The sequence below is a fragment of the Heliangelus exortis genome, chromosome 11, assembly GCF_036169615.1.
Source record: "Heliangelus exortis chromosome 11, bHelExo1.hap1, whole genome shotgun sequence".
Taxonomy (NCBI): Eukaryota; Metazoa; Chordata; class Aves; order Apodiformes; family Trochilidae; genus Heliangelus; species Heliangelus exortis.
In genome coordinates this window covers 4,916,678-4,937,065 of record NC_092432.1, presented here as the reverse complement: position 1 = coordinate 4,937,065, position 20,388 = coordinate 4,916,678, and the positions used below count along the sequence as shown (strand labels likewise).

Genomic DNA, 20,388 nt, shown 5'->3' with positions numbered 1-20,388 from the left:
TCTCCCTAAATGTACACTGCGTCCATCCGTGCTGTGTAAACACACGGCTTGGGGCTTCGAAATGTGTGACTTGTTATTCAGACAAAAAAAAAAAAAAAAAAAAAAAAAAAAAAAAAAAAAAAAAAAACAACCAAAAAAAAAACCAGCTACATCCACCTGTTAACTTTGTTTAGAAACCACTTTCACTAATGGCTTTTCGCTAACTTACTCAGTCCGTTACTCGAGTATAGGAGGCAATGGAGGGGAAAAATCCATATGAAACCCTGCTCACAGCCTCTCTTGGAGACGACACTTTACACACCTTGCCTAGACAGGGCTCCTATAGAGCGCTTATCTCTCGAATATATCTTTATACTAATGCATACTTAATTGGTCTGTCTTGACTGTCCATATAAAACAATTTAATTAGGGTGCTTTCTGCTTTGGAGAGAAAGAAAGAAAAAAAAAATCTGCCCAGCATTTATTGTATTTAGCACCAATACAGGCAGAAAATGTTGCACAAGTTTTTGGTTGAAAGAGCACCTATGTGTCCATTGAAGGGCGTTGATCCGAAAAGACAGAGAGGACAAGTAAAATCGATTTGAAGCGACCCTCTCTGTCCCTTTCACACCATTCAGACACTCCATTCCTTCTAAGACAAAGACCCAGCGCCTTGGGAATGCTGGCAAGGGGGGAAAAAGGAGGGGAAAAGGAAAAAAAAAAAAAAAAAAAAAAAAAAAAAAAAAAAAAAAGGTGGGGGGGAACACACACTTTATTCCTCTCAAGGAAAAGGGAGAGCTCTGAAATTCCTTCATATTGCTGTTATTTACCCCCCAAGATATGTTCAACTCCAGGATTTCCTTCAATTCGGCGTCTAACACTGCTGCTGCAAGGAATGTCCCTGGAAGGCGAGGAGGTAATTATGGCTATTAGTGCTGCGAGCCCAGCCTCAACCTTGGTCACTCGCAGGCTTTTAGGGTTAAAATAGCCCTCACCTCTGACCCCTGCGGAGCAAAGTTGTAGCTATCGCCACAAGTTGGGCCAAAGTTTTCAAATCCAGGGCTGGGCAACACCGGAGGGGGGAAACTTCTCCCTGGAATTATTTTTTGTTGGGATTTAAATCATCTTTAGTCTATTTAATTGCCTTTCCCTCCTCCTTTTGCCAAACAATCCCTTTTGGAGAAGGGAGGGGGGAGTGTGTGTCAAAATGTCCTGCTCCTACTACCTTTCCCACTGCTCTCGCCATTTAGGTTTAATTTAGCAGATTGTTTTAAAGCATGAAAATGGTTATCACCGAACTGAATTACTAGGTCATCCTTTCACCCACGGATCTCAAGAATAAACGGAGTTGGGTGAAAGCCCCCCTTTAGGCTTTCCCCACCACAACCTACTTGGTTTTACAGAAAATGAACCTTTGCAAAAGTGAAGAAAGGACAAAAATCTTGAGTTTGCCTCCTGTGCTTTCTGCGCACCTTCACGATCATCCTCTGTAAAGGGGGGATTTTGGAGCTGAGGGAGGGGGGGGAGCACAAAGTGAGAAAGGGAACGAGCCCACAGATGCAAGTACCCCTCTGGCAATAATAAAAATTCATTCAAGTGGGCTATGTCTCCATCTTCCATGTACTGATTAGACTTAACAAGAGTGGAAACTTGTGTAGACCATATTTATGGTATTAACGAGCAGTTAAAAGATTTATCCTTCTTCTGATCAATATTGTTCGTGCCCGCCCCCCCTCCCCCCTCCCAGCCCCGGCCCTCCCCGAAGGCTGCTATGCCAATCGCCTTCATACTTTTTCATCACCGATCGAGGTGGCAAAACCCTTTTGTAATTTTCATTAGCCCAGTAAACATGCAATTAACATGCAGCACTGTGGTTAACTTAATTCCTGTTTTAAGGCAAGGACAAGCAAGAAATGGAAGAGCGTTTGTTCCATTTGTCAAGTATGACACACTTCTTACCCTAACAGTTTCTTAAAATAAAAGCTCGGCTCCCCACCACCACGACCACCACCCCTCTTTCCAGAAACCCCCCACACTGATACACACACACAAAAAGGAGCAGGAATCCATTAGTTGGAGAGTATTCTCCTGCCAAAGGCAGTATAATGTATTCCAAATTTTCCCAAGCCCTCACTGTACTGGGGTCCCATACCCCCCACCCCCAGCCCCACTCCTTGGAGTTGGGGACTAACGAGATGATATTTCTGGTGGGTGAAAGAGTCAGCCTCTTCCTAACGGTTTGTTGTTTTTTTTGGTTTTTGGGTTTTTTTTTTTAATAAAATAAAACTAAACGTGCTTCCCATGTCTAAAAGTTGCCATGTTTGTGAAGGGGGTGGGGAAAAATGTCTCCAAGGGTTTCAATTAGCAACAAATGATTATTGCAACGGATTTTTTGGTAATGAAAAAATGTGGAGTACCTCTTTCGAGCTGGGATCTCAGGGGCAGTGAAAGAGAGAGAGAGGAGTAGAGGGAGAGAAGGAGAGAGAGAGAGAAAGAGATTGCTGATTAGCTCGGATTCTTTCCCAACTTGCTTTAGCGTGTGCTTGCGTTCCCTGCCGACCCTACACAGGACACTATATATTTTTTCCCCGTCGGTGCATGTGTTGATAGTTCAGCCTGTAGTTGTTTGCGGTTGGCTTTTTTTTTTTTTTTTTTTGCTTTTTTTTTTTCCCCACAAGGAGGGGGGAGGTGGGGAAGAAGGGGGGGGACTGAAATCGGTCGCATCCATCCTACCCCCACAGTCATTAAGTTAGGAGATTTTCCTCTATTTTTTTTTTTTCTCCCCAATTGGAAGGGTGGGTTGTGAAATTTTTTTTTCTTTTTTTTCTTTTTTTTTTTTTTTAAGTCTCGCCTTTCCAGCTCCAAACAAGGTGTAGCGAGACGCTCTTCCTTCTAAGGAATGAAATGAGAGACAAGGATCACTCAAAGCCATCTCCTACCTTGAGCTTGGGGATTTTTTCTTAAAGGCGAGGCGCACATTCCTAAGCAGCTATGTACAAAGCCCCCCCTGAAATCTTGTCTGTGTAAAGTTAGAGTCTGTTCAGGATTTTTTTTCCTCTCTCCCAAGGCTGATCGCTAATAATACATCGAAAGCACTTCCCTTTAGGTTGTGGGAAATCTATTCCCTTCACCTTGCCTCTTTTTTTTTTTTTTTTTTTTTTTTTTTCCCTGAAGGCTGTAACTTTTTTTTTTTTTTTAATCAGTTTGCACAATCGCTTAGATAAACACCAAGAAGGAGACTTCTCTTTAATTACCCAACGCACATCTTTCTGGGGGGCAAACAGCGGTCTGATTTTTTTTTTTGTTTGTTTGTTTGTTTCACCTGCCAAACTAAAGGAGAGGTAGAAAAAGGAAGATGCAAGCGATTTGGGACCTTGAACAAGGCAAATATGGTTTTGGTATGTTTACTTATAGTTTTTTTCCTTCTTCTTTGACACTTTTTTCGGGCAATGTGTTGTGATTCTTGTGTTTCTCTTTTAAGGAAAACAAAAAATCCAAAAAAGCAAATGTTAGCTAACGTACGTCTTAAACGATCGTTTCTAAGGTTACGTGGGTTGCTCTAAGGAGGGGAAGAGGGGAGGGGGGGAGACCCAAGTATGTGTAATTGCAGCACCATCAGTTAGCACGTCCTTTAGCTAAATAAAGCAAGCAGCAAACAAACAAACAAGCGACCAAACCAAACGACCGGAACCGCTTTCCAGGTCCGAGGCGAGGCAGAGCGCCTCAAAGTCATTTCCAAAGCAGGTTCCAGGAGGCAGAACCCGGTCGCAGCCTCCCCTGCCTGGGCTCAGGCTGTTGGAGGGGGGCTGGGGGGGGGAGCAGCGGACTGACCTGCTCGGGAGGGTGGGGAGGGGAGGACGAGTCTCTTAACTTAAGTGATAGGTACTAAAGTGCACGGAATTGTGTCGCCGTGTGCAGCTGGCAGCGTTTATTTGGGAGGGGAAGAAAAAAAAAAAAAAAAAAGAAAAGAAAAAAAAACAACAGGTCGGTGGTGAAGGTACAGTGCCGAGATCCCCTCTCCCCCTCCGGTCCCTTCTCCGGCTAAGCAAGTACAATGGAAAGAAGCTGGAATATACTCACCATCCGAAGGTGTGGTTGGCAGTTCGGCTGAGGCTTTAAGGCAATTATTTATCCTGGTTTGTTTTTTTTTAATATTGTTGCAAAAGACGTAGATCAGACTTTATGCAGCAAAAATGTTTTGCTCTGACAACAGCATGCGAGGTACGGCTCCTCGTTTAAAAAAAAAAAAAAAAAAAAAAAATCACAAAACAGGATTCCTTCCTCCCCCCCCCCCCGTCCCTTACCACTATCCCTTAAAAATACCTATTCGGTAGAGCACTCGCAGAAACCCTGATGCAGAAAACTTATAGTCCGGTCTAGGAGTGCCCAAGCCAATTAATTTTAAATCCTTAGGAATTAATCAGATTAAAATGTACAGAAGTTTCATTCTCGCATGCATACGTGAGCCAAAAGTCGTTTCCCTTTAAGAGATCCTTTTCTTTTAAAGTTGAATTTTAGGCAGATAAGAGGCTTACACTAGGGGGCAGCCAGATACTGTACTTGCTCCAATCTTCAGCAATTTTTTTTCCTCTCTCACAGCATATGCTCTGATTTAGCACTGTAAATTTTTCAGAGGACCCAACTCTGACAGCCCCTGGTGATTTTCAAAGTACCACAAGCCAGTGGTTAAAAATTGCATTGACTTGGAAGTTCAGAGGCACACAATAGGAGCCACTTTCCCTATTCATGGAACTTCAGTGTGGTGGAAGAGAAAAACACACACATACTACATTGAGGGAGAAGAGGAATTCATTGAATTCTGTTAGACGTAACTGCTTTCCACTGAGTTCAGAGCGAAACTCGGTATTTGTTCGATGCTGTATTCATATTGCGATTTAATCTAGAAAGAATTAGAGGACTGTTAGGCAGCTTTCTGCCAGGAAAGCAGCTTCCCCCTCCTTTCTCTTCTTTTTTAAAACCTAAAGATTTACACCGGCTGTATCCCCAACTCTATTTTAGCAAAATAAATCCTTCCACTCCCTCTCATTAAAATAAATTTACATCTGCAGTAAAATGGCAGGAGGGATGCGTTTGTTTATTTGAAAAACCAATATGGTCTTACTTTTAAAACAGAGCGTTTCTATTGTCATTAGGCTCGGAGAAGGACAGTTAAGAATCTCCCCTTTCTTCGCGAAGCGCTCGGGTTTCGAGTATTATTAAGCGAAATTAGCTGCAGTTCATTTTTACATTCATCTGTTCTGCCTCAACCCACTCGCAGGGGTGTTTTCAAATAAATAGCAAAGCATCTAATGGTGCTAATAGATTGTTATATTGCTGCATCCCTCGAAGAGCAAATAGTTAATCTGGGGCATTCTTCATTAATGCTTGAGCAATCAGCGTATACAGCGGCTTTTAAGCGTATATCAATGGCTTTTCATTTTTACGATCATACGTTCAAACTATTAATATTGTACGTCCTGTTAAAACCGCTTTCTCTTCTGATTTCTGCATTTGTTAAGACAGCGATAATGTTTTTTCATATGGTGAATTAAGCCTGTTTACTTTGTCAGATTCGAGACAGGAAAGGTTGGTGTTGGGTTGGTTGTTGTGGGGTTTTTTTTCTCAGGAAATTCAACATCAGCAACAATCTGTGTCTGTTCTGTATTTTGAACCCCCACCTTCTCCCAGCCTCCCCGAAAGGTGACCTCCTGGACTCTGGGTAATTTGGAAATCATAAAGCGGTTCCCCACATTTTAACGCGGAAAGATTCCTTTCCCCCTTTCTGGCTTTCCAGTCCCTCCAGGTCCCTGTTTCGGAGAAAGGTTAATTTTGCTCCTTCAGGATCAATGGGAATGCTGTAGCCTTGCCTTTGAAATTGAGCCGCAGCCCCTCTTCTTTCGTGGGGTCGGAATACACCCGGTTTCTAAGCAGGACATGGTCAACTCGAGGCGCTTTTCACAACTTTCCAATCATCTCAGCACCTGCGGCTTTAGCCACATATATTATTTCTGCTGCAGAAGGGGGTGTGAGTGTGGCAACATGAAAAAGTGTGTGTGTGAGGAGGTGAGGGGCAATTAATCCTTTAGAGAGTTGTGCACAGGTCTGTGTCCCCATGTCCGTGCTTGGTAACCGGCTCAAATGTGAGCGTACATACACAAGTGTGTCCGCAGTGGAGAAATTGTTCGGCCGGGTATTTATTTGTCTGTTTTAACGTGTTTTCTGTTTTATCTCTCCGTCCCTTCATCTCTCCAAGTGTCTTTTTGGTCATTTTAACTAGGAGATGAAGTCGAAGTCCCCGTTCCCCTATCCGGTAGCTATATTCAGCGGGAAACAAACAACTGTCCCCGCGTTGTTAGATTGGTTACCTAAGTAATGCTGCTCCTACCGTAGCACAGAGGTTGTGTTACCGACAGGGTACGTGTGAACCCAGTAAAAAAAAAAAAAGGGGGGAAAAAAACCCCAAAAAACAGCCCCAAAAGAAAGTTAAGGTTGAGGGGTTGAGAAGAGCTGCGCTATAGCGATGCCGAGGAGGCTGCGAGGGAACAGGCACGGGTGTCACACACCGAGCTCTCGGGGCGGGTTTTTCCCTCCGTCGTGCGAAGGGGTGGATGGTGCCTGGCGTGAAGCCGCGGTGCTCTCGGCCAGCCCGGCGGTGGGGAGCAGAGGTCGTAAGGAGCAGCCCGTGCCCCGTTACCGCGCCGGGGCCGGGCATGTACGGGCGGCCGATCCGGCAGCTCAGGGACGCTCAGCTCCCCGCGGCTCGGCAGGCAGCCGGGGCACGGAGCTGCCGGGGCGAGCGCAGGTGCCGCCGTCCCCACACACACCGCGCTTCTCCGGCCCCCCCCACCGGCCCCGTGTCCCGCCGGTCAGCCCGCAGCGAGGCTGAGGTGGCTGAGGGCAGCGCAACGCCCGGCGGGGGGGAGCCGCGTACCTGCGCAGCCCTACCTACCCCTGACGATGAACCGGAGGCAGCTCCCTTCCCCAACCCCCCACAGGAGGCGGCAGGGCTCGGTTTGCTTTTATTCAGTGGAGTTTCACCTCATTTCAGCGTCAATTTTCTGATTTTCACCCGCCGACAGACAGCCCCCCCCCCCCTACCCCTTCACCCTCACGACCTCCGGAGACCGTGCCCCAGGTGAGGCAGCGGTGCTCCCGCTCCGGGCTTGCCTTAACCCCTCGCCCCGAACGGCGGGGAGGAAGGAGGGGAGAGGAAGGCGGGAGGAGGGGGGGGGGGGAAGTGGCGGTGGTGGTGGGGAGGGAGGTGAGGACATGAGGGGAAGCGGGGCGAGGAGTAAGAGCGAGAGGAGCACGGAGCGGCGTGCGCTGAGGGACGCCCCGGCCCCGGCCCCCATGGTGGCGGTGGCGGCGGTGGCGGCAGCGGGGCGGCGCCTGGCTCTAGGACCGCGCGGGCGGCGGCGGCCATGGCAGGCCGCGCGCAAGGGCCGGGGCGGCCCAATGAGGGCCGAGGGGCGGGGCGCGAGCTTTTGACCAGTCAAACGCCGGTCGGGTTGCCCTTATAAGGCGCGCGGTCGCCATGGCAACGTGCGCTAAGTTGCAGCAGTCGTGTCAAAGTTCACTCTCCCGCCAGCGGGGCGAGCGGCCGGCGGGGAGCGCGCTCGCCACTCGGCCCACACGCCGCCCGCCCGCCCCGCCCCGCCCCTCCCCTCCCCTCATCGCCGCCGAGGGGGGGGAAGCCCCCGCTTTTCTCTCTCCTTTTTTTTTTAGGTTTTTTTTTAGTTTTTTTTTTTTTTTTTTTGGGGGGGGGGGAGGGAAGGGCTGGCGCTCTCCCCCCCCGTGGTGATTTTCGCTTCTCTCCCCCCCCTCTTTTCTCTTCCCCGCCCGGCTGAGGAGCGATGCTGCGCGCTGGGTTATGATCCTTCCCTCTCTCCCTCCTCCTCCTCCTCTTTTCCTCCTCCTCCTCCTCCTCCTCCTCCTCCTCCCGCTCCCCTCTTTTATCATCCTGGCTGGCTGGGCGCTGCGCTGGCGAGTTGACTCCTTCCCTCCCCCCCGCCCCGCGGCCCCCCTCCCCCCGCCCGCGCCGTGAGCACCGGCGGCGCGGAGGCGAGAGCCCACTTGCGAGGCGGCAGAAGCAGCATAAGGCAGCGCGGCGGCGGCGGCGAAGCGGCGGGAGCGGGAGGAGCGGCGGCGGCGGCAGCGGCGGCGGCAGCGGCAGCAGCAGCACCCGAGCGGCGGCGGGAGCGGCGGCGGCGGGGACACGGCGCGGCGGGAGCGGCGAAGCGGCTGAGCCGGGGCAGAGCGCAGCGCGGCGGAGAGGAGGAACAAATAAACAATCATAATAATAACAATAATTAATAATAATAACAATAATAATAATAAAAAAGCCAGAGAAGGAGGAGGAAAAAATACCAAACAGCCAGCCCCCTCGCCCCCGAGCCAAAAAGAGGGAGAAAGAGAGAGAAAGAGAGCAGCGCCCGGGCGGAGCGGCGGAGAGGAAGAATTAAAGCGAGCGAAGGAGGGAGGAGAGACAGAGCAGAGAGAGAGAGAGGAGGAAAGAGGAGGAAAAAAAAAAAAAAAAAAAAAAAAGCCCACAAAAACAAAGCGATCGCAGTTGATGTTGCTGCTGCAAGCTGGACTTCCAAAAACTACGGCGAGACCGTCCGCTCTCCGCGCCGAGAAAAGTCTCCTCAGCTGTGCGTGTTTTTTTCCGCTGTGTGTGTAATCTTTAACCTTTTATTCATTCTTATTTTGATGGCTTTCCTGAATGGCTGACTGCGAGCTTCCCTGGACCTGGCCCCCAGACACCCGCCTCTCCTCCTTCAACTACTCTGCTGCAGATCAGCTCTAAGAGAGAGAGAGGGAGATCTTTGAAGAGATTTTTTTTTTTTTCCTCCTCTCTCTCTCTCTCTCTCCCCCTCTCTCCCCCACCCCCACCACCCCTTTACTTTGCTCTCCTGGAGCCCAGACAATCGACTCGCAACTCGCCCCCCCGCACACACACCTCCATCGCCCCGTGCTTCTGCACCTTCGCCGGTACCGGGAGATCCCCCCCCAACCCGACCCTCCTAAAAAAAAAAAAAAAAAAAAAAAAAAAAAAAGGAAAGGAAAAAAACAGGCAAAACAACAAAAGAGAGAGGGGGGAAGAGAGAGAGAGAGAGGGGAGGAAAAAAAAAAAAAAAAAAAAAAGACTGCCGCAAAGCTGATCTGAAAAGCAAAGCAAACAAACTTTGAAAATAAAGGGGGAACAGGAAGTTTGGCAACGGTGTCCAATAGATATGGCAATGGTAGTCGGTGCGTGGCGAGACCCCCAGGACGATGTGCCCGGAGCTCAGGGAACGCAGCCTTCGCAAGCCCCGCCGGTGCAGGGACCTCCGGCCGGGGCCCCGCATACCCCACAGACCCCGGGGCCCGGGGGCCCTCCCAGTACGCCAGCTCAGACCAACCCGCCAAGCCAGCAGAACCAAGGAGACAAACAGCAGCAGCAGCAGCACATTGAATGTGTGGTTTGTGGGGACAAGTCTAGTGGCAAACATTATGGCCAGTTTACCTGCGAGGGTTGCAAGAGTTTCTTCAAGCGGAGTGTAAGGAGGAATCTCAGCTACACTTGTCGTGCCAACAGGAACTGTCCCATTGACCAGCACCACCGCAATCAGTGTCAGTACTGCCGCCTCAAAAAATGCCTCAAAGTTGGCATGAGACGGGAAGGTATTGGGATTTCATTTGTTTTGCAATTTTTTTCACTCGCTGCGTTTTGGGTCTTGGTTTGGTTTTTTGTTTGTTTTTTTGTGGGTTTTTTTAAATACTATTTTTATTATTTTAACTTCCCCCCCAAAACCCAACCAGAACCTTTCCTTTCCCCCCCTCCCTCCTACCCCTCAAATAAATAGGCAGAAACTTTCTCGTAATGAAAGAAAGAGGTGTTGGAGAGGGTGGGCAGGGGCTCTTGCATGCTTTCTCCTGCACTCGTAATTGATTTGTGTTTGTTTTGATTTTGCTGATGGAGGTTTATTGGAAGTGGATTTTTAGTTTCACGCTGCTTAGGAGCCAGATGATTATTCTGACGTGTGGTTACTTTTTCCTTCATGTTCCCTCCTGCATGCTCAGCGTTACCCCCCGTCCCCCGAGCACCTCTGTGTGTGTGTGTGTGTGCGTCTTTCTCTGCGTGTGTGTACACACACGGAGCCTCACGAGATGCACACACACACATATATATATCCCCCAGCACCCTGCCTTAGATTGCAATTTTACACAGGCGGTTCAAATTACTATTACAATGGGACTCACCCTACCGAGGCTCTACAGCACTCCACTGTGGATTCCCAGCCGGATTTTTCTCCTTTTAAAAATATATATATATACATATACACACACACATATATCCAGGCATGTGTGTGTGTTTGTGTGTATATATAAATATACATATATATTTCCATGTGCTTGCCTTTGCCGATTGTTATTATCTCACTTTTCTTCCTCCTATGTTCTTCTCCCTCCGGGAGAGGCGAGGAGGGGGGGGAGAGCAGAAGGGACGGATGGGGGGGAAGGAGCAGCCCAGAAGTAAAGTGTGGGGTGCTCGGGTCTCAGCAAGTCGAGTCTTTGTGATATAAAATTAGACGAGAAATGTGAGCCTGCAGTTTTCCAGTGCGTGCTCTGTGTCTGGACGCTGCTATATGTAGGTTAAGGGTTAGGGGGCTTGGGACTTGCTGGGCTTCTCTCTTTGTGTTTCTGCAAGAGTAGCTAACCTCGTAGTATGTGCGATAACAAATATAAATCAAGCACATTTTTAGGCGTTCTCCCTTCTCGCCGTCTCTCAGCCTCTGAGCCCTTTTTCTCGCTCCTTTTTCTCTTGCTGTCACCGTGTAAATTTATTAACAAAATGAAAGGCCCACTTTCCATGGGCAGCTGAGGAAGGTGCCTTTGGATAATGTCCCCAGCCAGCCTCGCTGGGGGACTTGCCGGGAATGTCGTGGGGTGATCTTGCTTCCTTTGATATTTTTTATGAGGGGGGTGTTGGAGGGGATATAATACCAGCAGCAATAATATATTCAGTGGGTGAGAAAAGCGTGTGGGACCAGCGCCGGGGATTTTGAACTGAAGTGTTTCTTTCCTCTCCCCACCCTTCCCTTCTCCATCCCGCTCCCCCCAGCCTCAAATCAATAAGCAGTTTTAGGTGTAATGAAGAAAAATACCCCAGGCACACAAAGACGTATCCTGCATCTCTTGAAGGAGGGGGTGGTGAGGGGAAATAACTGAATAGTGGTGTGTTTGGGGAAGTGAGGATCTCGGTCTCCTGCAGGCAGTCCTGGCCGAGCGGACAGCATTGCTCAGCTTTTATTGTTGCTTTGACTTGACCCGGGAACTGTGGAGCCTGAAAAAGGGGGTAGGGGCTGAACTCTGGCTGGAAAAAAATGCCTGTTCCCCCTTAAGCTGACTCGGTACAGTGTCACACAGGCACGCACAAGCACACAAAGCAGGCTGTATTTGAACCGATGGTCGCAATTCAGATATTAATAGCTGTAGTTTCTTCTTTATTTACTGCAGCGGTCCAGAGGGGCAGAATGCCACCCACACAGCCAACTCATGGTCAGTTCGCCTTGACAAACGGGGACCCTCTCAACTGCCATTCCTACCTATCCGGATATATCTCCCTTCTTCTGAGAGCAGAGCCCTACCCCACCTCCCGCTTTGGCAGTCAGTGCATGCAACCCAACAACATCATGGGCATCGAGAACATTTGTGAACTGGCAGCTAGGATGCTCTTCAGTGCGGTGGAGTGGGCCAGGAATATCCCCTTCTTCCCAGACCTCCAGATCACAGACCAGGTGGCCCTCCTGAGGCTGACCTGGAGCGAGTTATTTGTCCTCAACGCTGCCCAGTGCTCCATGCCCCTCCACGTAGCTCCGCTCCTGGCAGCTGCTGGCCTCCACGCTTCGCCAATGTCTGCTGACCGAGTGGTCGCCTTTATGGACCACATACGAATCTTCCAAGAGCAAGTAGAAAAACTGAAAGCATTGCATGTCGACTCTGCAGAATATAGCTGTTTAAAGGCCATAGTCCTCTTCACCTCAGGTAGGCAGCGTTTCTTTGCTCTTCCTTTTTTTTCCTTCCCCCTCGGCCTCCCCTCCTGAGAACTGTTTGCTCTTGCAAAGTGTTATTGCTTGCACCCCATCACCGCTCTCTGCCCACTCCCTCCCTGAGAACCAGCGCGGTCTCTTTTCCTTTTAGGAAACAGTGCCCTGTCGTCTCCCCTTCAGGGCCTGGGTTCTGAGCATCCCATCTTTGAGGGAGTGCAAAATTAAAAAAAAAAAAAAATTAATTAAACAAAACCACACACAAAAATGAAGACCACCAAAACACACCCTAACCTTACTTGAATAATGCTGGGGATGGGAGAAGAGGGGGCTCAGGGAGAGGGACCCATTTGCCATGAGAGAATGCACTTTTCCCATTGAAAATAATATTTTATTTAACAGTATAATTCTGGGTTGTTGCATTTAATGACACGCATCCAAACAGCAGCAAAATCTGTTTGATGTTGTTAAATACAAGTCGTCCTATCTGTGAAACCACTTTAAAAAGCGGATCATTTTATGGGCAGTCAGGAAGGGAAAGAAAAGCCCTGCAGGATTAAAAATTGAATTAAAAAAAAAAAACAAAAAACAAAACAATGTTAAATGCACAAAGCTGAGTTTAAAACATGTTCCCTGCCATCCCATAAAATAAAATAAATCAACTTTCCAAAGAGCTGTCTCTGATTTAAACAGAATGTGGCAGTGAGCAGTTCTGTGTCATTTAAGCTAAGGGGAAAAGTTTGCATTTGTACCCAGCAGGAACTGCATAGTCCAAAGCGAGTAGCGGGTGCGAAAAGATCATTACCATAAGTAGACAGGGCTAGTGAGAAAAAGTAAGAGGAAAGTGAATCTGCCGCTCCGCAGTGTAATTCCGGGGTGGCACAACCATGCCTCTCCCGAGGAAAAGACCTCGAGGTGTTTCTTAGATAATCAAAGTGAGGGGAAGGGGGGGTGTGGGGGAATATGTGTCAACTTTTGCTGCCTAGAAATAGTGCATGAGTTATAAAGCAATAATTGAGTGCGTTGTGAAATCTAATTAGCTTGCACTAGAGTTTAACCTGGGTGAGTAATAAACCTGATATTAACTCTGGAGGCTAAATTTTTTTTTCCTTTTTTTTTTTTTTTTTTTTTTTTTTTTTTTTCTTTTTTGTGAGGAAGCAAAAAAAAATCTGCTCACTAATTTGTGCGATATGTTATCTCAGATTGCTAACTTTAAGGTTCCATCAGCAACCCAAAGTGCTGGAACCCTAGAAGTTTAGGGATTAAGTTTAAAAATACATATATGTCTTCTGTAACTCATTTGAAAGCTTGGGAAAGTGGCCACGCGATAAACATATGAATGGAAGCAGGACCTGTAAAATAATTACTCATCGGAGTTTTTTAAAGCCTGATATCAGGAAACAGGAAAAAAATGTAGTTTATGTGGGAAAAGAAGGGCTCACAATCCATTCCTTGTTGTGTTAAAGGGGGTCTGGGGAACGAAGTCATTTTCTGGACTTTGTCCAGGTTCTGGGTCGTGACCTAAACTTCCTTTTATATATTATTGCTTTACACATAAAAAACTTCTCCTTTTTTTTTCTTTTTTTTTTCTTTTTTTCCCCTCCCCCCCTCTCCAAATTACTCGTGCTAAGGTGATCAATGAGCAGGGCACATCTAGCCACAGGGAGAGGGATCCCGCGTGGGAAGTGCTGGATGTGGGGTGCTTATTTTTCTACTGTTTTCTAGGATGCATTTTCCTCTCCCTCACTCATACGCTCAGCAAAGATCCCACACACGCTCACATCCCTTCCCAGTCCCTGGCCAGCTCACACCCACACCCAGGAGTTTATTTCCAATTCTGCCTTTTCTCCCAAATCACTTTTTTTTTTTCTCTTTTAAAGGGGAAAAAAAAAAAAAAAAAAAAAAAAAAAAGGCCTTCTGAGAAAACAATCGTCCGATCCTGTCGTAACTGTTTAATTTATTACTATTTTCAAAATGTGAGGCCTGGCGTGTAAATTGCCTCCCAACTAGATAAACGTTTCTTGTTATCTGATTCTGGGGAAGACAGTCACATGCAAAAAAAAACCCAGGGTGATGCATGCAGCTCCTGCAGCACCCCAATAACACTCCCTGATGGAAAGCAGACACACATAGATGTATATAATGTTTGCTGCAGCTTTTTTTAAGGGGGGGAAGAAAAAAAAAAAAATCTGGGTTCTAATGACTCGCAGAATATGCATGTGTTAGCCCTGTGCCTAGGAAAGCCACAGGGAGGTCAGGTCACAACCTGTGCTCTTTCAGCACAGACGTCTCTGATTTAAAGGGAACTTATTGTATTTTAGCGTATCAGGAAAAAAAAAGAAAAAAAAATGTCCAGACCCTATCAGGGAGTTTTCTTCTTGTAAGGGCCTTTAGGTTTAAAAAGAAGAAGAAGAGGGGAAAAAAAAAAAAGGGGGGGGGGGGGAGTGAAGGGGGGGAAGAAAGAAAGAGAAAAGAGGGGGGAAAAGAAACAGCTCAAATGAACAGAGAGATCACAGTTTGCATGGCTGCCTCTGAATAGGCTAAACTGACAAGATCAGTTTTAAAGGGCCACTTAAATCAGTTTCAAAGACTGAAGAAAAACGCGTTGTCTTCTTTGGGGGAGAATCTGTTGCTGGATCCGGGGCGCCATTATCTTTGGCTGGGCCAGTTTTTTATTATTATTATGATTTCTATCACTATTATTAGTATTCCTTCTCATCACATGGTTAGGCTCTCCCCAATTATTTTCCAAGGCGGGGGGGTGGGGGGAGGAAGATAAATAGTGTCTCCCTTTCCCCCCTTTTGACTCAAGCCTTCCCCACCCCCCTAGCATTTCCCCCTAAAAATTCAGATATACGAAATTACGCGTGGCCAGCACCTCCTTGTCAACCCCTCAGGTCTGTCTTGCCATTAGAAATCTTGAGTCTTGGAGATTCTCCATCCTAAAAGAGACCCTCCAGAAGAGAGTGAGAAATACAAACACACACACGTACACAAGAAAGAGAGAGATTGTTCCTTTTTGGTAAAACCTACTTAAACTCTGGAGGGCGAGGTGATGGCACACGATCGACACTTAACGCTAGCAATAAAAAAGATCAAATTAAAAATTAAAAAAAAAAAAAATCACACACCAAAAAAACTTTTTAATCTGATGATTGTTTTCTTTTTTTTCTTTTTTTTTTTTTTCTTTTTTTTTCTTTCTTTTCTTTTTTTTTGTAATACACTTTCTTCTAGATGCCTGTGGTCTCTCTGATGTAGCCCATGTTGAAAGTTTACAGGAGAAGTCACAGTGTGCTTTGGAAGAGTATGTTAGGAGCCAGTATCCCAACCAGCCAACACGATTCGGGAAGCTATTACTACGTCTCCCCTCCCTTCGCACTGTCTCCTCTTCTGTCATAGAGCAATTGTTTTTCGTCCGTTTGGTAGGTAAAACCCCCATAGAAACCCTAATCAGGGATATGTTACTGTCTGGCAGCAGTTTTAACTGGCCTTACATGTCCATTCAATAAAATATTCGAGAGAGAAAAAAAAAATTAAAAAAAAAAATTAACAATTGAGAAGGGAGATGAAAGAGAGTGAAAGGAAAGCAAATGACATTTGGGTTCTGGTTGTTTCTTAAATTTCCTTCTGCTAAGAGAGGATGTAAAAGGATGTTACAAGTTTGCTAAGAGAAGACAGGAAAAAATTAATGGACTGTGAATTTAAAAAAGAGACTGTCAAATGAACTTTTACAGAATGCATTAAAAACTCCCGTGTCGTTCAGAGAAAAAAAAAAACTTGCTACTTATCATTTTTTTTTGTAAAAAATAAAAAAAAAAAAAGAGAGGAAGAAAAAAGGAAAGAAAGAAAAAGAGAAATAAGAAAAGAAACAATGGTGGGCTTTTTCTTTTTTTCTTTTTTCTTCTTTTTTTCTTTTTTTTGGGGGGGGGTAAACTTTTTAAAAAATCTCGCTTAAAGTGCATTTAAAGGAAATTTGGAGAAAATTAGCAGAACGGAAGAAAGTAAGTCTTTTTTTTCCAAATTATTAATTGTCCTATGTGTCTATGTACCTATAGCTGTTCTTTTTTGTATTTTTCTGGTTTCAAACCAGTTTATTCTGTGGTTCTATAATAATTTTTGATATAACCTTGGCTTCTTTAAAAAAAAAAAAAAAAAAAAAAAAAACACAAAAAAACTGTGTATCCTTAAAATATATGTTCTGAAAGAATTAAAACTGAGTCCACGAAAGTATCATAGGAAGAAAGGAAAAGAGAAAAAAAACCCTCAACAACACAATGATGGAAGCGCACTTAAGGTGGTGACCCAAAATCTAGCTTGAAGCTGAGAGAGCTATAATTATATAGACCCGAATGAACCACACGTGTCATATAACTTCCCCCAAATCTAGTTTTTTTGATATTTCGGACAGAAAATGAACTGTGCGGATTTATTCTAAGTAGAAGGAATTTGTGTCCAAGACACACTACGGTTTTGATTTCAAAAACAAACAAACAAGCAAAGTGAACTTTTGTAATTTGAATTGGGTTCCACATAGTTCATCATGAATTGTTATTAAACTCCTCTATCTGTTTGTATATTTGCAAGCCCTTTGTATTATAATAATTGTTGATATTTTCCCTTTTTAAAAAATACCATTGAAATCAGCATGACAAAATAACACTGTTGGCACTTATAGATAACGTGATTGATTCAGTATCTTAGAGTTTACAGTTTTGTGTTTAAAAAAACTGAAGGTTTTTTTTTTTAAGTGCAACATTTCTGTATACTGTAAAAGTTATAATAACTGAACTGTTTGGTCGAGTCTTTGTGTGTTATATTCCAAGGAAAATTGAAAGTATTCAGAAATTAAAATATTATTTGATATCTGAAACTTGTTTGGCTGTCATAAATGTTTTTCAGAAACCACATTACTTCCCTATAGTTTGCAGTCATTTAAGTCCCTAGGCGATTGATTTGTTTACTTGTCACAGTAAGTTTGTAGCAGATGTATTGTAGTGTATTTACCTGTTTAATTCCGGGATGGGGGTGGAGGACATAAGTTCGTGGTTTATCTCTGGTTTTAGGAAGTGCTATGCTGAAATGGTAAACCATCACCCCCACTCATCTAATCCTCTTGTTAATTAAAAATGGATTTTCTGGAAAAAAAAGGCCCTTATTTTTGTCACACTTAAGTGCCTGCGTAGGAAAGGTATTGTTGTGAAAAAAAAAAAAAAAGTATTAGAAATCTGGAGATCAGTATCTATTTTATGATCAGAATGGGGCAAAAAATCTTTTGTAAATGTCTGACATATGCGCACAAGATCATTCAAGCAAGGTAATAGCAGTATTGTAAATACAGGTCAGTTGTTTGCAATGAGTTTTCTTTAAGTATGTGTGATTTTTTTATAATACTCCGTAGTTGCCATCTATCGTTGTCATTGAGAGGTCTTCAAATGGAGTGGCTTTAGCTTCTAGCACTGAGGAGTCGGGTTTTAATGTATATATACTTGCAAGTGGATTTTCTTTTTTTTTCTTTTTTTTTCTTTTTTTTAAATTTTATTTTATTTTAGACTGTGAAAGCATGACCACAGGTCATCTCTGGATTTTACATATGGGATATATGTCTGTATGTATACTGCATACATACATGTGTAGGCGTACATGCATCTTCCTTGTGTGGCTCCAGGGCCCTCTCTTGCAGTCCTGGCGCAGGCACAGCTCCCACTGATGCGCTGGGAACCTGCCCGGGCAAGGGGCACAGGACCGGACACAGCGTTTTGTGAATTTAGAGCTATCCCGAGCAAGCAAAAAAAAAAAAAAAAAAAAAAAAAAAAAAAAAAAAAATTAAAAAAAAAAACACCAACAAAAATATCTGAAGGAAGGCAAGATGATGTGGTTTTGCAAGGGGTTGAGATGTTGTTTAGTGTGTGTGCGTGTCATTTTTTTTTTCTCTCTCTCTCTCCCCCCACCCGCCCTCCTCTTGGTCTTTAGCAGATGCTTTGTATGTGAAGCTTGCAATTTTGTTCTTGTCTGAGGCTTCCCCCTCTCCCTTTTTACCACCCGTAACTACACCATGTTGTGGTTTCACAAAAAGAGAGAGAGGGTGGGAGAGAGATCATTCTGTAAAGTCGATTAAACCCTGATCCTTAGTGTGTTCCAGTTAGACACATCTGTACTGGGGGCTGAGGGGCGTATGACTGTGAATTTGAGCAGAGTTTTACATCTGAATCATGGCTCCTTTTCTATAAATATATAAATATATATAAATATATAAATATACTATTATTGCAGGGGATTGCTGACCTCTAGATTTAGCTTTTTCTATTGCAAGTGCTATCCATGTGAGTGTGTGTGTGTGAAGTTTTTATGCTTACTAAGAACACAGGATCTTGACTTGTTTGTTTTGTGTTAGTTTATTGTAAACAACCATTTGTTGTAAATTGTTATTGGCATTAAATTATAATTTATGATTTTCAAATCCAAAACATTCTCTGCTTTTTATGTTTTAAAGCCTGTAAGCTATCTCTGTATTTATAAGTTTCTTGCAGCGAGCTTTGGTTCACAGAGAATAATAGTAAACAGAAAATGCACCAGGGTTAAACAAAAACACTCACACACGCACACACACACACAAGCCTCATGAATATATGTTTGGAATGCTCAGAGGAGGATTTGTTTAGGGACTTCAGTTAGTTTTAAGTTTATAGCATTTAAAGAAAGTTTTTCTTTTCATGCTGAGTTAGAACAAAAGATCTATCCAAAGATTGAATTGGACAAAAGAGGAGGGTTGGGATCGAGAAGCTTGTTCTGTGTGGAATTGAGGAGATCCTTTTTTTTTTTTTTTTTTTTTTTTTTTGTTTAGGGGGAGAAAAAAGAAAAAAAAAAAAAAAAAAAAAAAAAAAAAAAAGAAAAGCTGCTAAACATGGCGACTCTTTCCCTTTAAGTCTCTAATTTATTAATTTTTTTTCTCCTTGCCGTTCCCCCCCCTTTCTTTCCAACCCTCCCTTTTATTTTCCTTTTCTTTAATCTGCTCTTAGTTCGCTCTATTCCTTCCCCACCACCCCTGCCACCGGCGCGGGGACTGGCGGGGAAAGAGACCCAAAGGCGACCCGGAACGACAGCGAAAGCTGCAGAGCCGCCCGCGGTGCAAACCACATCTCGGGAAAGGTCTTCTTCAACCCACCCCCTCCCTTCCCTTCCTCCTCCTCCGCTTCCCTCCCCGCCGTCGCTCTCCCAAACCTTTCCCGACCCCGCCGGGAGAGCAGCGGGAGGAGGGGGGGTGGCGGGGGAGGGGGCTGAAGGAGGGGGGCGGCCGCGCTGTGCGTGCGCGGGGCGCGGAGGGGGCGCGGAGAGGAGGCGTCTCTCCCAAGTTCAGACAAAAGCGGAGGGTTGGGGCGAGAGGAGGTGCTTGGCGGGCGGTGCCAGCCCGCGTGTGGGGCTGGCGGGGCCGGGCCGGGCAGCGCCCGCAGCCCGCGGGGCTCGCCCGTGGGGCCGCGCCGCCGGCGGCCGGGAAAAGGGAAGGGAGGAGGGGGGGTGGAGGAGGAAGGAGGAAAGAGGGAAGGGGGATGATGGTGGTTAGTAGTGGTGAGATGGTGGTGGTCGGTGAGGAGGGGACGTTGGGGGGGTGAAGGGGGCGCGGAACGTTGCGCGACCGCGGGGGCGACGCGTGGGAAAGTCCGCGGCGGGGTCCGATGAGCTCAGCCAACATGGCGGCCCCGGCCCTGCTCGCTCCGCGCCCTGCGGAGTCTGAGTGGAGGGGAGAAGGGTCCAACCTTTATTTCGCCCCCTTTCTCCTCCTCCTCTTCCCTCTCCCCTCCAGCCTCCGCGCAGCGTCCCCGCGGTGGGAAGCGGTCTGGGGGTTGCCGGGCCGGAGAGAGTTGCTGGGCCGGGTGTATCTTCCCCCGGAGCCGGGATCCCATCTGCATGTAAATGACCTGTGGAAGCATCTCCCCCGTGCGATCGCGGCTCAATGGCCATTGAAGCGGAGTCAGACCTACCCCCGGGGTGTTAGATTTAGGGTTTGCGCCTGCAGAGACAGCGGGATCCTGGGGAAGGTGCCTTAAGAAAAAAAGAAAACAGCGAGAGAGAGAAAAGAAAAAAGGAAAGAAAGAAAAAGCCAAGGGGAAAAAAAGAGAGTGAGGAAAAAAAACAAACAAAAAAGGGGGGTGGGTGGGTAATGTTTCGAGGCACTCTGTACCCGCCGCCGCTGATAACGAGCGGGATGTGGAAATGGAGATGGGTTTTAGTTTTATTTCCTTTTTTTTTTTTTTTTTTTTTTTTTAATTAAAACTTTAGTGGGTCCTGGGGATCGCGCTCGCTTCGCTTTGCTTTGTAGAATGGAAAGAGATACACGGAGAAATGCAGGCCTTGTCAGGATTTATTGAAGTTGGGTTTAAAAAAC

The 20,388-nt window shown here is 45.9% G+C and overlaps 1 protein-coding gene and 2 long non-coding RNA genes across 12 annotated transcripts in view; 1 reads left to right on the top strand and 2 right to left on the bottom strand.

Moving 5' to 3' along the window:
• The window catches only part of LOC139800802 (uncharacterized), a 53,656-nt gene extending 45,982 nt beyond the window's left edge, over positions 1-7,674 (bottom strand). For 3 of the 8 annotated variants that reach the window (XR_011727943.1, XR_011727945.1, XR_011727942.1), the window contains exons 1-2: positions 4,303-7,667; positions 4,060-4,209 (exon numbers count right to left, since the gene is read on the bottom strand). This is a non-coding gene — a long non-coding RNA (uncharacterized lncRNA). Of the gene's footprint in view, positions 1-4,059; positions 4,210-4,302 lie in introns of all 8 variants that reach the window. The other 5 variants (XR_011727948.1, XR_011727946.1, XR_011727947.1 and 2 more) reach the window with 4 other exon arrangements.
• Positions 3,190-17,856, top strand: NR2F2 (nuclear receptor subfamily 2 group F member 2). 3 transcript variants are annotated; one of them, XM_071754264.1, is made up of 3 exons: positions 3,190-3,377; positions 11,479-12,006; positions 15,243-17,856. In XM_071754264.1, the coding sequence occupies exons 1-3, from the start codon at positions 3,335-3,337 to the stop codon at positions 15,515-15,517; spliced, it is 846 nt and encodes a 281-aa protein (XP_071610365.1). In that variant the 5' UTR covers positions 3,190-3,334; the 3' UTR covers positions 15,518-17,856. The 3 variants fall into 3 exon arrangements, with proteins under 3 accessions (XP_071610365.1, XP_071610364.1, XP_071610363.1); XM_071754263.1 differs by lacking the exon at positions 3,190-3,377 and adding an exon at positions 8,777-9,642; XM_071754262.1 differs by lacking the exon at positions 3,190-3,377 and adding an exon at positions 8,777-9,642 and having other exon boundaries at positions 11,458-12,006.
• Positions 8,500-9,606, bottom strand: LOC139800803 (uncharacterized). Its single transcript, XR_011727950.1, has 2 exons — positions 9,485-9,606; positions 8,500-8,781 (listed from the first exon to the last, which is right to left on the bottom strand). It is a non-coding gene; the product is annotated as an uncharacterized lncRNA (long non-coding RNA).
• Positions 17,857-20,388: the final 2,532 nt, after the last annotated feature.